The sequence below is a fragment of the Gasterosteus aculeatus genome, chromosome 9 (assembly GCF_964276395.1).
Source record: "Gasterosteus aculeatus chromosome 9, fGasAcu3.hap1.1, whole genome shotgun sequence".
In the NCBI taxonomy this organism is placed as follows: Eukaryota; Metazoa; Chordata; class Actinopteri; order Perciformes; family Gasterosteidae; genus Gasterosteus; species Gasterosteus aculeatus.
Genome location: NC_135696.1, coordinates 8,275,890 through 8,289,099, shown reverse-complemented (window position 1 = coordinate 8,289,099; position 13,210 = coordinate 8,275,890). Strand labels below are relative to the sequence as shown.

Genomic DNA, 13,210 nt, shown 5'->3' with positions numbered 1-13,210 from the left:
CAACACAGACGTCTAATGAATCCAATAATTAAATACATGAATAAAGTTGATTTATATATATACGTTTAATGTAATAGGAATTATATATAATACGTATAATACATCATAGCATATTTGAATAGCGCTAACTGTAATACACACGCAAAGTGCTTTGACTCCGCACCTCCTGCGGGGCCGCAGCGCCCCCGGCGGTCAGCGGCGGCGGTGTTTTCACGCAGGGCGTGATTGCGCGGCCCCTCCCCCTCCACAGACGATCTGGAAAAGAAAAAAAAACTTTTTTGTATCGAAGGAATCAACAGCCGCCATCTTGTCGTGGCTCGGAATTAGGATTTCGGTCCAACACTGGCTTTTACGTAGGAAATCGAGCAACCTTTCCGTGATATGACAGCGTCCTTCCCCAGAAAACGACTTCTTAACGTCGCCTCGGAGACATTTTGTGTGAAAAAACGGGAATAGGATCGGTGGTCGTCGGGCAAAAACGCTCCGTATATCTGATTTCCCCCTTCGGAGTGCGGCGATTCAGCCCTGACGCCGTTCACGAGCAGTATTGTTTACCGTGGCCAAGCGGAGACCACGTCGTGACCTTCGAGGTGATTTGCAAAAATACAGCATTTTTATGCAATAGTGCATTTTGCGGAGCTTCGCGCGATTTTTGCATGAAGAGATTTGACGTCACGCCAAAATGGGTACTTCGAACCTCTAGAAATTGTTACGTTTCAAACGGAATGCATCATAACAACCGATTTTATTAGGCTATCAATTTGAATTTCCATTTTTCTTTCATGGGGCGAATTTTATTTTGGGGTATTTAACGACGATAATGTGGGTGTTGGGTGTTGGATTATCATGGGGTGAATGGCGGTGGCGAAGCGGGGCGCTATTGCATCTCTTTTGAAAGACACTCGCAGCACCGAGTAGCTAACGCTAACAGTTAATTTAGCTGGTAGCCGGCAATTAGCTAACGTTAGCTATTAGCCAGTTAGCTAGCGTTAGCAGGCTGCCAGCTCGCTAATGTGTTAATCGTGACGGTCGGGGTTGATCTCAAACAACGTGCCTGGCCAAAGGTAAACTGACGTCTTCAACTCAAGCGAACCAGCCGGACGAGAAAACAACTATGGCTGAAAACCTGCTGGAAGCCGGACCTCCCAACTCCAAGCGGCCGAAACTGAGTTCACCTGCCCTGTCAGCGTCTGATGGACCAGGTAAAGGCCTCAACACTGTTTGCACAACGCAACGTCAAACGCGAACCTATTGGGAGACGCCAACTTAACTTCGCCACGACACGCTGGTTCCTAAACGTGTTGACCAGCCGCGCAGCACCTTTCCTGGAAGCCGGCAGGTCGGCGCGCTGTGTCGGCGGGCAGTTGTGTTGCTGTGTTTTTTTACTGCAGTGTTGTGGTTTGTTTCTGCGGGCGGCGAGTTAACTGCAATGACACTCGATCGGTGAGTTTTTATTAGGCGAGCTCGTCTTGTGCTGCTAATGGCGGTGCTTTTAATTACATTCCTGGATTAAAGAATACCTCCATGTGGTAACGTTGTAGTTCAACACAATACAACAAGACCGCAAACTGGAGTTTACAAAATGTCCTCAGTTAAAGCAACGCCTCTATACAGCAGTCAAAGCAGAAAAAAGGGGTTGAAGGGTGGGAAGTTGCAATTTCTTTTTATTTTTTTTTGCAGCGCTCATTCTTTACATAACACCAGTTTTTTTAACTTTGTGATTGACACCGACAACCGAGTTTAAGGATGTTACCAAAGAGTGTGTCTGTTATCAAGCATCAAAACAGCACTTAATGGAGGAACGTGTGTAGTGTCAGTGGTGATTTGTATCATAGATCTGATGGCCTTCTGTGACATCTTTAAGCCGTGAATATCTTCCATACTCAAATAATGCATCATCTATGACATGTCAGAATCAGAAGCCATGTCATATTAATCATCTTAAAATATATCTAATGTAGCTAAGCAGATTTCAATGCTAGATCATTTCATAACACGTACAATTTAAGTGAGATTTCCTTTTATTTGCGGTGTGTAGTTCATTAAGGAGGTACTTGCCTTGCAGAAGGAAAAAGGGAAACTCAGACAATGTTTTTGAAACAGCTTGATTCAGCTACCAATTGTAAAAAAATAAATAAATAAAAAAGTGAGTTAGCGGAGACATACACAATCTCCTTGGCCACATCATCCATAAGAAAGTGTAGGAGCCCACACACTGATCTGGTAATGACGCGGCTACCTGTGATTGTGCAGTAGAGGTTTCATTTGCGGCTTATGGTTAATTACCAACCCGGAATTTTTCTTCTAACCTTTTGACCCTTACGGTGTGTCATTTTTTTCATATAAAGGTTTGGTATTTTGTGACACTCCCTGGCTGTGTGGCAGATGACTGACACACTTCTGAGGTAAGGAGTTGTTAGGAATTTATTTCTTCGGTAGGAGTAAACATGTAACATTAGCTTGCAGACCACTCCTGTAGTCTAAACTGTAACTATACACTATTGAGACTAACTTAACAATTGAAGTACAGAAGGAATCATTGGCGAGAAACAATCTGTTAAGGTACGTTCCCATAGAACACGTCTCCAGCGTTTTGTGCCACAGGATGCCGGCGAGGTCGCTGCGATTTTGGTCGCTCGCAGCAAACGCGAAAGTTGAAATACTCCATTTTTTTGCGACAAAACACCCATCAGAGCCGAGATGCTCCCCATCGTCCCCGAAGACTTGCAGACAGCGGTATCGGCTAGCACCATGTACCGCTGGAAGCGGCAGTCATCCAGATGCAGTTCCTGTAGAAGTCGGTGAAGTTTATCATAAACCACGCCCCCTCTCCGTCGCATCGGGCACGACTACGCGATGCATGCGGACTGACCACAAATGTACCCCGAGAGTCCTGCGGCGCATTTATTAGAGCGTTAAGAGCGTTTGAGGCGATGCAGCACATTTGCGCCGCGTTCGGTGTGCCCATAGCATTTGACCTCCGGCAAACAGCGTTGTGGACATCACCGTGATCACGAGGACTTCTTTTACCTTCTTGTTGCTCAGTGTTCAAGTGTTACTGCTGGTAAATTTACTGTATGTTCATGTGTGAATTGGTCCTATCAAAGGTCCTACCTTAGATTGCGGTCTCCTCACACTAAAGTTTCCAGCTAAACCACAGACAGCGTGGACAAGTGGTTGTTGGAGAAAGCAAACCATCGGTCAGTTAAGTTTTCTCAAATGTTGTCGACCAACATGAATTTAAATGAATACTGATTTGCAATGTATCTGCTGCACATGTAATAAGTCAATGGTTTTTCTAATGCATTAACCATAAGAACTTTATTTGCAAATAAGTATGAATGAAACGCCCTTCAGTCGACATAAATATCTTACTGCTGTTCTAATGTTATGTTGGTTTTTAAAGCCAGTACTTGGCCTGCTGCTGTGTTACACCCAAAGGTATATTCAGTAGGTTTCTGCGAGGGGGGGGGGGGGTCTCTATTTGTGCAAAGATACGTTGGCGATAAGATGGCGTTGTAGGGATGTGAATTCACAGCCAGGCAAATGTTTTCCTTGAACGCATCAAGTCTTTCAAATGGCATGTTTCCCCATCGTTTGGTTGAGTTTGGTGCGCAATAAAAATAGTTGGACAGCCGTTGGACAAAAGCAGCTGACAAGACGAAGAGTTAAAGCACACATGGCAAAGGCACCACATGTTTGCAATGAACAATCGTTAAACCTGTCCCGCCTGCTCTTTATAGTTTTGGCCCGTCATCATTGGGACCTAACGGACCCCTTGGGACAGAACTGGGCCGCACTGTCATTGGTCGTAAATTACTGCAGATAAAGACTTTGGTTTTGGTCTTTGACGGCAGTGATGCCTGAAGCTCTGTGCGCAGCACCACTTGTCCTTGACATTAGACCTTTGCCTTTTCACCAGCCCCTGGTTGGATTTTCACGTCCCATTTTGGGGTGTGTGGGGCGGTGCTTGCATAATGAAATATGTAGTACGCCATACATCCTTCCAGGGTGTGTGTATTTTCTTTACTGTACGTTTGGCGATTATACACGGGCCTCCTGTTGCTCTATTCAAGCCACGTGAACCCCTCCCCACCGATGTGACATTTTGTTACTTGTGGGGATATTTCCAGAAAACGCTAGCGGCTAACTCCTAGCCACCAAAAGTGAAACCTGTGGGTGGAGAACACTGACGTGGGCGACTTACCCTCCACGAGGACCAGATCAACTGCCGCTACCAGGGGCGGCTTGAACGGGTGCGGGTCCCTGCCAAATATGTATAAAATATGTTGGATGTCATATAGTTTCCCTTCACGTCACAACGCTTTTGCTCCCACATGATGCAGGTATGCTAGTAACTGAGTCGCAGTATGCCGCGGTTGTTTGGTTCACCTTGGAAAAAGCAAAGACTGCTTAATGGCAGATAATTGTTGCGGCAGTATTGCAGAATCTTTCTGGGGAAGGGGGTTAGTGAAACCCCCAAATGTCCGCTTCCACTATGCAAATGGCATGTTTTAAAGCCCTGCAGGCACTCGGTAAGCTCGTGACGCAGCTGCTAATGGAGCCATTTATGTTTTTGACTACGGGCGACCAGAAAACCCTGCAGCAAAAGAAGGGGGAGCAGCAAAACAGACCACGGGGGGCTGGAGGGTGTTTTTCACCACGTACCATGTGAAGCGTATATGGGAACCGTGTCTTGTTTTACGGCTGCATATGTTTGCAGAATTGTTTTTTTGCGTCTGTTTTTATGGTTGTTTTCTCTTGTTTGGATACAATCTGTTTGCACGAGCCAGTTTTTCCTTTTTAGCTGATTCAAACACGCAGCCGTCTGCATCTGTTATTGCATTTGTAGACTTAAAGGAGAAAACTCTTTCAACCATAGATTTTCCACCACAAAGTCCCATTGAATTGTATTAAAACATCTTTTGAGTCATTTTTAAGCTTTGCATAAATTTGACTGGACCTCCTCATTGTTTTACTAGAAGACACTGACTCACTCATTCCAACAAAATGCAATGAGTCACGTTGATACAGTAATTAAGCAAGTATATGCGGCATGATGTCTGGCGAGGATGAGAAGGGGTTGCTTTGAGGAGATCAAGTTAGATTTTCAAGGCGTTACCATGGACATGCAATAGATCAGGTGATCGAGAAATGATTTCAATCAAAGCCGATTTGCAATGGTGTAAAAGCTCCACCAGTCGCCTAATAACGCAAGTGTTGGTTGGCCAAGTTCAGTTATTTATCTCACTAAACTCTTTGAGTGTGAGAAGTGTCAGTGTTAGTGATTTCTATGTTGCCACAAACAGCGGTTTGATCCACTTCCTAATTACCCACGTGATCGTTGTTGTTGCACAACACGTCTGTTACATTACCTGCATTTTCTTCCATTCCAGTTTGATTCAAATTGTTTTTGATAGAGTTGTTAGAGTGGTCCGTTGATAGAGAGACGCTGTGTGACAGGGCAAAAACATCCGAGATGTGAGATGTGATGTGTGTTTCAAGTCGGCCCCCGGGAAGCGAGGGGGTCCGGGCGTGGGGCTTGCTGGCTGCTAGGGCTGTCAAATTGTTCAAAAAGTTAGAACATTCACTTTAAAAAAAGACATATTCGAATATCTGGTTGCGCATTAGACACGTCAATAACAGGGCAAATTTATACAACGAGACTATTTGTATAGGTTATTTATTTAAATTTAAACATATTTAATATTGCATTACCTGCACAAAAATAAGTAAATTAACTAAACGGCCAACACCGCAGATCTCTCGCTCGCACGCTCTCTCTCTCTCGCTGTCTCTCTCTCCCGCATCGCCGCGCTCTCTGTGCAAAGCGGTTTAAATGAACGACAACAATAAACAAATGCAGAGTGCTGATTAAGAGTTTTGTGCAAGCAATTTAAGGTTGTGATTCTTGTAAGGTTGTGATTTTATATATGCAATATACAGTCAGTAGTCAGGTGCGCGCCCGCCCCCAATGCAGACAGCGCTGCCGCTGTTTTTTTTTTTTCTTTTTCAAATATGAATTCGAATTCACATTTGAATAGTTGTTTTTAACTATCCGAATATATATGAATATATATATATATATATATATATATTCAAAATATAGAATATTTGTTGACCGCCCTACTAGCTACAATGTGAACATAGTCGTTGTGGTTCGCTGCATAGGCGACTTCTAAAGCGAAAAGCCTGGCGGCCATGCTGCACCTGTCCCAGTGAAGGCAGACACTGGGGCCCTAGGGTGACAGACGACCCCAGTCTGGACCACCGCTGGGGCGGCTTTCAAGTCTATTTATAGCCGTAGCTCCCAGACAGGAGCCACAGGGGAGGTAACAAAAAAGGAGAGAGCAGTGTGTAGATCAGTCATTTAGGGAATAAAGCACATTAAAAGTAGTAATGACAAAGCAAATGGAAGTGATCGAAGGAAGTACGACTCCATTTCTCCCCTCCCCCCCCCCCATCCATGGTTGGGGCTCCCCTGACTGCATGTGGCGCTACCTAACCAAAACATTGCTCTGCATTTCTGGTTCCCAGCCAAGAAGCCTGGGGTGTGGGGGGGTGTGGGTGTGTGTGGTTGTGTGTGTGTCCCATTCAGAAATGAATGCAGGCCCGAGCGCATGTGGCTCAACTGATTGCTGTTGCTTTGAGAGCGGCCATGTGGCTGCTGCTGGTTAGTAAGACGCCAGAGAGGCGAAAGATGGATGGTCCCTTCAAGCCTTAAACAAGCTCCTTCCACACAAAGCACCTGCTCGCCTGATGCCAGCGCAACAGATCTGGGAGGCTGTGTTTGCTCGGGGAAGTACGTCGGCCAAGCACCCTCCTCAAAGGCTGGATTCTCCCTGCATGTCAATGAAGGCATCCAGCAGCGGCAGCAGCACAAGGCCGATGGGCGGGTGGGGTGTTCTTAAGTTTAAACCTATTTAACAACATATTACCTACACAAAAAGAAGTAAATTAACTAATGGCCACAACCGCAGATATCTCTCTCTCTCTCTCTCTCTCTCTCTCTCCCCAACATCGTCGTGCTCTCTAAATAACGACTACAATAAACAAATCAAGAGTTTTGTGCAAGAAATGTAATGTTGCGATTCTTGTCCCAAAGACGTCAGGCTTCATTCAGTGATTGAAACTGAAAGTTTTACAGTACCGACATTGAACGCTCCAAGCGAGCTGTGCTGTAAACACAAAACTTTTCCTTTGCATAAAACGGCAAATAATCAAACTAGTGCATGAAGCTGTTGTAGCCATCTAGTCTATTTCATTCATGCGATGTGTAGTCAGTAGTCAGGTGCGCGCCTGACGCAAAGCAGACAGCCGCGCCGCTGTTTTTTATTTTTTACATTCGATTATTAATTTCCACATTCGAATATAGAATATTTGTTGACAGCCCTAGTTGAGACCAAGGCCCTGTTCGTTGTTTGTGTTAACGGACGAGCTCTATTTGATTGAGCGATGTGCTTCAGATAAATTGGCATTCCTCAGCTCTCCCTACCTTTTGGCTGTGCAGCGGCAGTGACTTGCTGCCTCCTGACCTACTAGGCGCTTGTGTGTATGCTGATCATCACTTTCAATTTCAAAATGCGACCGTGCAGTTTTACGTCTAAATTGGCTAAAGTGAGTTTGTTTTTTAGCCCGCTAGGTGGCCAGGTCCAGCTGTTTGCCCTGTTGACCCCATTCGCTTTGTTGCTGAAGGCTCGACGGCTCAGCCGAAACTTTTATCCGTTAAAGTTTGCAAAGTAAAAAGCTGTTTTGAAGTATTTGATGAGACTGGTGGTAAAACGAGAAACTAACCAATGGTGGTCTTGTTATATGAACGGCAACGAGTGCTTTCATTTTTACAGTGTGTGTGCTCAAATGGGTTTCAAATGTCCTGCAGGTAACCAGGCAACGGCTTCGGGTGTGACTGATCACAATCAAAGAGAGCAATCAAAGAGTGTATTCAAAATAGTTTTTGGTCAAGAGAAACCGCCTCGTGCTATTTTTCGTTTCTGGTCACAAAATAAATTGTCTGTGGAACTCTCGATGCCGTCTTATACCCTGGTAAACCGCTGGAAAGCTATGAATATTCCAGATTAGTCAATGAGGGAATCTTACTGGCGGAGTACTGCTGTAATGCAATCTTTTTCCCCTGTTTTAGTCACTTCCATTTCGCCCCAGGCTCCCAGCACGCCTCTGGATGGTGTGACATAAATATTCCTCCTCGATCCAGCAGGAACACCGCACGTGCTGGATCCTCTCTCGCTTCCCGCTGTTAGTCAGCCAGCAGTGATGCTGCTCTAATCACCCAGCTTCCCGTTTGTGTCGCATGCTGCAGAGACGAGGTGCACCGTGCAGCAGCATTGAGCGTGTTTGCTTGTTAACGTCCACATCGTGAACAGTTGTACCATGAAGGTGTAAAGTGAGGTAAACGCTTGCTGTGGTGTCCTTGGCACGCAGTCCTAAATATTGAGTCATGGCTTCTGTTGTTGACGCAGGGTTTTGCATTACATTACATGTCATTTAGCTGACTCTTTTATCCAAAGCGACTTACAATAAGTGCATTTCAACCATAAGGATACAAACTCAGAAGCGCAAGAAACAAGAAAGTGCAATTTTATCAAATAAGCCAATTTACAATTTGCTATAGATGAGTGGCGTTATAAGTACAATTTAAGTGCTACAATTTGCGGTGGAAGATGTGAAGGCTCTCTGCGGTCCTGGTGTCATCAGAGACCTCGTTCCACCATTTAGGAGCAAGGACAGCAAAGAGTCGTGATCTAGTCGAGTGTTTTGCTCTCAGTGAGGGAGGGACGAGCAGTTATGCAGAGCGGAGAGTGCGGGTCGGGATGTCTGGTTTCACCATGTCCTGGATGTAAGCTGGACCTGATCCATTCACAGCATGGTACGTGAGCACCAATGTTTTGAACTGGATGCGGGCAGCCACCGGTAGCCAGTGAAGAGAGCGGAGGAGTGGAGTAGTGTGGGAGAATTTAGGAAAGTTAAAGACCAGTCGAGCTGCTGCATTCTGGATGAGCTGCAGAGGTGGAATGGCGGCAGCAGGGAGACCTGCCAGGAGCGAGTTGCAGTAGTCCAGGCAGAAGATGACAAGAGCCTGAATCAGTACCTGGGCAGCCTTCTGAGTGAGAAGAGGACGTATTCTCCTGATGTTGTAGAGCGTGTATCTACAGGACCGTGTTGTCGCAGTGATGTTGGGAGTAAAGTTGGCCGTCGAGTTCTGGTAAAAGGAACTGTAACTTCGACAAGACTACTTTTGCTGAAAGTGAATACATTAAAAAAATGTTAAAGTTAATTTGTGCCATTTATATGCAATAAGCACTTTAAGAAGTCCAACACCGGAGATAATATTTCGACAGCCAATTCGAATTGTTTACAGGATTTTCAAGCTTTTAGCCTTTGTTCCATTACATTTTTTTTTCTAAATATTTCACTGCTTTCTTTGGAAGAATTTTATAAAAAGCTATTAAAGTATGGGTTCATTACAATTCCCGTTGTTCAAGAGGCTGCCAGGCGTTGATAATGCTTATCGACTTGTTGCTTCTTCACAATGAGTTGTGCGTTCTTGTAGCCTGGCGTCGTCTTGAGAGGAAGTAGAGACGCCTGGCACCTAATGCAGCGTTTTCAGAATGAGTTGTTTGACCATAAAGGTGGTGACGGTTCCTCACTGACACAGGTTGAAATGATTATATGCAACGTTTTGGAATCAATTCAATGTTGCTGACTTAAAACAGGCAAACGTTCCCATGGGATTGGATCAAAATAATCCTAATTATTCTTTACTGTTCCTTCTTTCCTAGATCTGGGTTCACTATCCTGGGATGATTTAGAGAACGACCTTCCAGATGAGTTGATCCCAAATGGAGGCGATCTGGGCCTCATGGGCGGGATGCCTTCAAACGCACCTGGCGATGGTGGCGGTGGGCCCGGTGGCGTCTCCGTTGTACCTGACGCAGCCGCCAAGCACAAGCAGCTCTCAGAGCTACTTCGAGCCGGCAGCGCCTCCAGTATCACAGCGAGCCCTCAGCCAGGCGTTATGGGGCCTCAGCTGGGGACGCCGCTGAGAATGAGTCCCCTCAGCCAGGGTTCCCCCAACAACCACCCCTCCCCCCAGGGACAGAAAGCCGGAACGCCGACCGGAATAACAGGACTGAAAAACAACAATAATACTGCAACAATGGGCTTTGGCCAGGCCATGATCAACAATAGCCAGGGCCACGCGGGGCTCCTGGCACAGGGAGGGCAGTCCCAACCTGGACAGGTGATGAATGGCGGTCTTGCTCCTGGAGCCGGGAGAGGCCGGGGAGCAGGGGTGGCCGGCATGCAGTACCAGGGGGCGACGATGAAGGGCGCCGCCCCAGGGCCCGGAGGAGCGGGGAGTGCGTTGGCTGAGACCCTGGCCCAGGGCGGGCAGCAGATGGGAGCTCACGCCTCCCTCGGCGCGGCCCAGCAGGCAGGCAACACGAACAAGGTGAGTGCATTTTTAAGGTGAGAATATTGACCTATTGAACTAGCCTGTGCAGAGCTCTCAATTTGTCATTCATCAAATGTGAGGAAGAAATGCAGGGCTGGGTGGCAACACCAATAACACATTCATGGTACATTTATATAATTAACGCACCAAACTGCATGCTGGGTACAGCTCGCCCACTATCAGAAAAAGAAACTCGCTACACGAAAAACATAGAAGAGCAATGCAGAAGGAACGAAAGACCAGCGATGCAGTAACACAACTTGTTCCCAAGAGAGGAGCTGTGTGCAGAGGGTTGGAGGCATTTTGCTTTTGAAAAATCAAACTCATGTTACACTAGAAAAATAATTGTTCGGGCCGCCAGTATTGCCTCTTGTAGCTGTAACAATCGAACACGCTAACTCGCCGTTTGTGTTTACTTACCAAAAAAACTGTAACTGCCAGGATCTTACAAAGTACCGTGATGTGATTTCTTGGCCATACTGCCCAGCCCTCGGTAAAAGGGCGTGAGTCGGCTCATCATGTGCGTTGTCTCCCCTACCATTATTTAACCCTCCCACCAACCCACTACAGGTTTACTATCGTTCACTCCTCGCTGCGCACGGCAGTTCCGCCTCCACGGACACACAGACACGTACGCGCGCACACACACACAATAGAACATGCTCCCACCAGCGGACAGGCTGCCGTTCCACTCCGCGCTTGGAAAGCAGCCAATAGACATTGCTGTCAAATGTTTATTCATATTGTGTGTGTGTGTGTGTGTGTGTGTGTGTGTGTGTGTGTGTGTGTGTGTGTGTGTGTGTGTGTGTGTGTGTGTGTGTGTGTGTGTGTGTGTGTGTGTGTGTGTGTGTGTGTGTGTGTGTGTGTGTGTGTGTGTGTGTGTGTGTGTGTGTGTGTGTGTGTGTGTGTGTGTGTGTGCGTGTGTGTGTGAGAGACAGTTCATGGTGTCATCGGCCCCTTTATACGTACGCTCTGCTTCACGAATGTGGTTTCACAGGAAATCAGTAGGAAGCCATCTTTCTTACTGGCTGTGTCAAAGCAAAGACACTAATGCTGTGTGTAACCACAACACACAGATGCTGCAAGCTACTGGAAGGAAGCTTAGAGAGATAGAGTGTGTGTGTGTGTGTTTTAAATGTACATTCTCAAATAGAGTGTGGAACCACAAGAAAGAAAACAAAAGCTAATGCCGGAGCTCCACGGTCAGGATTTGCAGGAATAGTGTGTATCTGTGTGTGTTTGTTACCAATAACTCTTCCGATGAAAACCACGACAAGTCTTTGTGTGGCTTCTGCTGTTCTTTAACCGTAGGTTGAACCTCTTTCTGGGCATCTGTGTCGTTTTGAGGCCACAGTCGCTCCCTCCTGCCCAATGCTCATGACATGCATGAACACTCCCCTCTGCTTTCTCTGGCTTATTTGATTTGCTGCTTTCCCTGTCGATCACGTAGGGACCGATATTGTAAACCACTTAATCAGTAAGAATGACAGAGGGCGAGCGCAACAAGAGAGGGGGGGGGGGGGGACTGAATAGTCTGGCCAGGGAGTAGAGTTGACATGATATTTGGTTATGGTAAGGCTGAATGGGAAGAGCGAAGTAAAGAGGGTGTGCATTTGTAAGTGTGTGTGTGTGTGTGTGGTGTGTGTGTTTGTGCTCGCACACTCAGCTGTGTTGAAAGGCTGCCAGTTTCTGGTCGACTCAGCTGGGTCTTTTCTATCTTTTCTGTTGGAGAGGTGTCAACAGCCTGAGGGGGTACAGCCTGGCCTGGCATGGCACAGTCTGGTCTGGTCTCCCAGCAGCTTTGTGGATGAGAGCGGCAGCAAATTTGTGTGTCTGTGTGGGGGGGCTTGGCACCAACACAGACTTCTAGTTCCTCACGTCTTAATGATGTTGTCATGGTTATTGTTTAAGGTATCCTCTTTGGGTTTGAAAAATAAATTGAACATGTTTTTTTAATTTGATTTTTTTATAAACTATAGTGGTGAAACGGATCATAAAACTCAAGGCTGGGACCGGAGACACAGATCTGAACACCAGAAAAGACAAAGGGAGCAAATTCTCACTTTTAGAGATCCTTTGTTTTGCCGTACAATCGGATCAGGTAACTTGGACCGTGTTGGCATAATACAATAGCGATACAATGCATATTACAATGTTTTGGGTTTATGTCAATTTAAAAATAGATCTGTAAATACAACTTGCTATACAGCACATGGATAGTGTACGCAGACAAAACTACTTAAGACGGTATTCCTATTCAACATGGTCACGCAGCAGAGAATGAGGTGCATATGTTATTAGGGGTGGGAATCTCCTCACGATTCGATTCGATTCCGATTCAGAGGTCAACGATTTGATTCTAAACCGATTAGCGATTCTAAACTGATAAAACGATTATCGAAAATCAAAATCAAAATCAAATCAATTTTCTCAAATCTGAGTTTGCTACTCAGAGGTTGCCCCCACTTCCTACTTTGTTTGATAATTAAAGAAGACAACAGATGAATTACCTTCTCTAATTTTTTATAAGAGAAATAAAAATCTTTGTCACAAATATGATTTTCTATCAAATGCAAGAACCAATGCAGCTTGCATTTCAACACAATATGGAAGTAGCCTATGTAAAAAAAAAATTAAACAGGTTCATTTTTCTTTTAAATGAAGAAAAAGCGCCTCTTAGTCCACCAATCGATTGAAAGTTGGCAAGATATTCACAGATTTGGACTTTTTTTTTTTTTT

At 45.7% G+C, this 13,210-nt stretch overlaps 1 protein-coding gene across 6 annotated transcripts in view; it reads left to right on the top strand.

Moving 5' to 3' along the window:
• Positions 1 to 246: 246 nt before the first annotated feature.
• The window catches only part of crebbpa (CREB binding lysine acetyltransferase a), a 35,531-nt gene continuing 22,567 nt past the window's right edge, over positions 247 to 13,210 (top strand). For 2 of the 6 annotated variants that reach the window (XM_078080396.1, XM_078080395.1), the window contains exons 1-2: positions 266 to 1,202; positions 9,798 to 10,468. In XM_078080396.1, coding sequence (XP_077936522.1) covers positions 1,115 to 1,202; positions 9,798 to 10,468 — 759 coding nt within the window. In that variant the 5' untranslated portion in view covers positions 266 to 1,114. Of the gene's footprint in view, positions 1,203 to 9,797; positions 10,469 to 13,210 lie in introns of all 6 variants that reach the window. The other 4 variants (XM_040186570.2, XM_040186565.2, XM_040186566.2 and 1 more) reach the window with 4 other exon arrangements.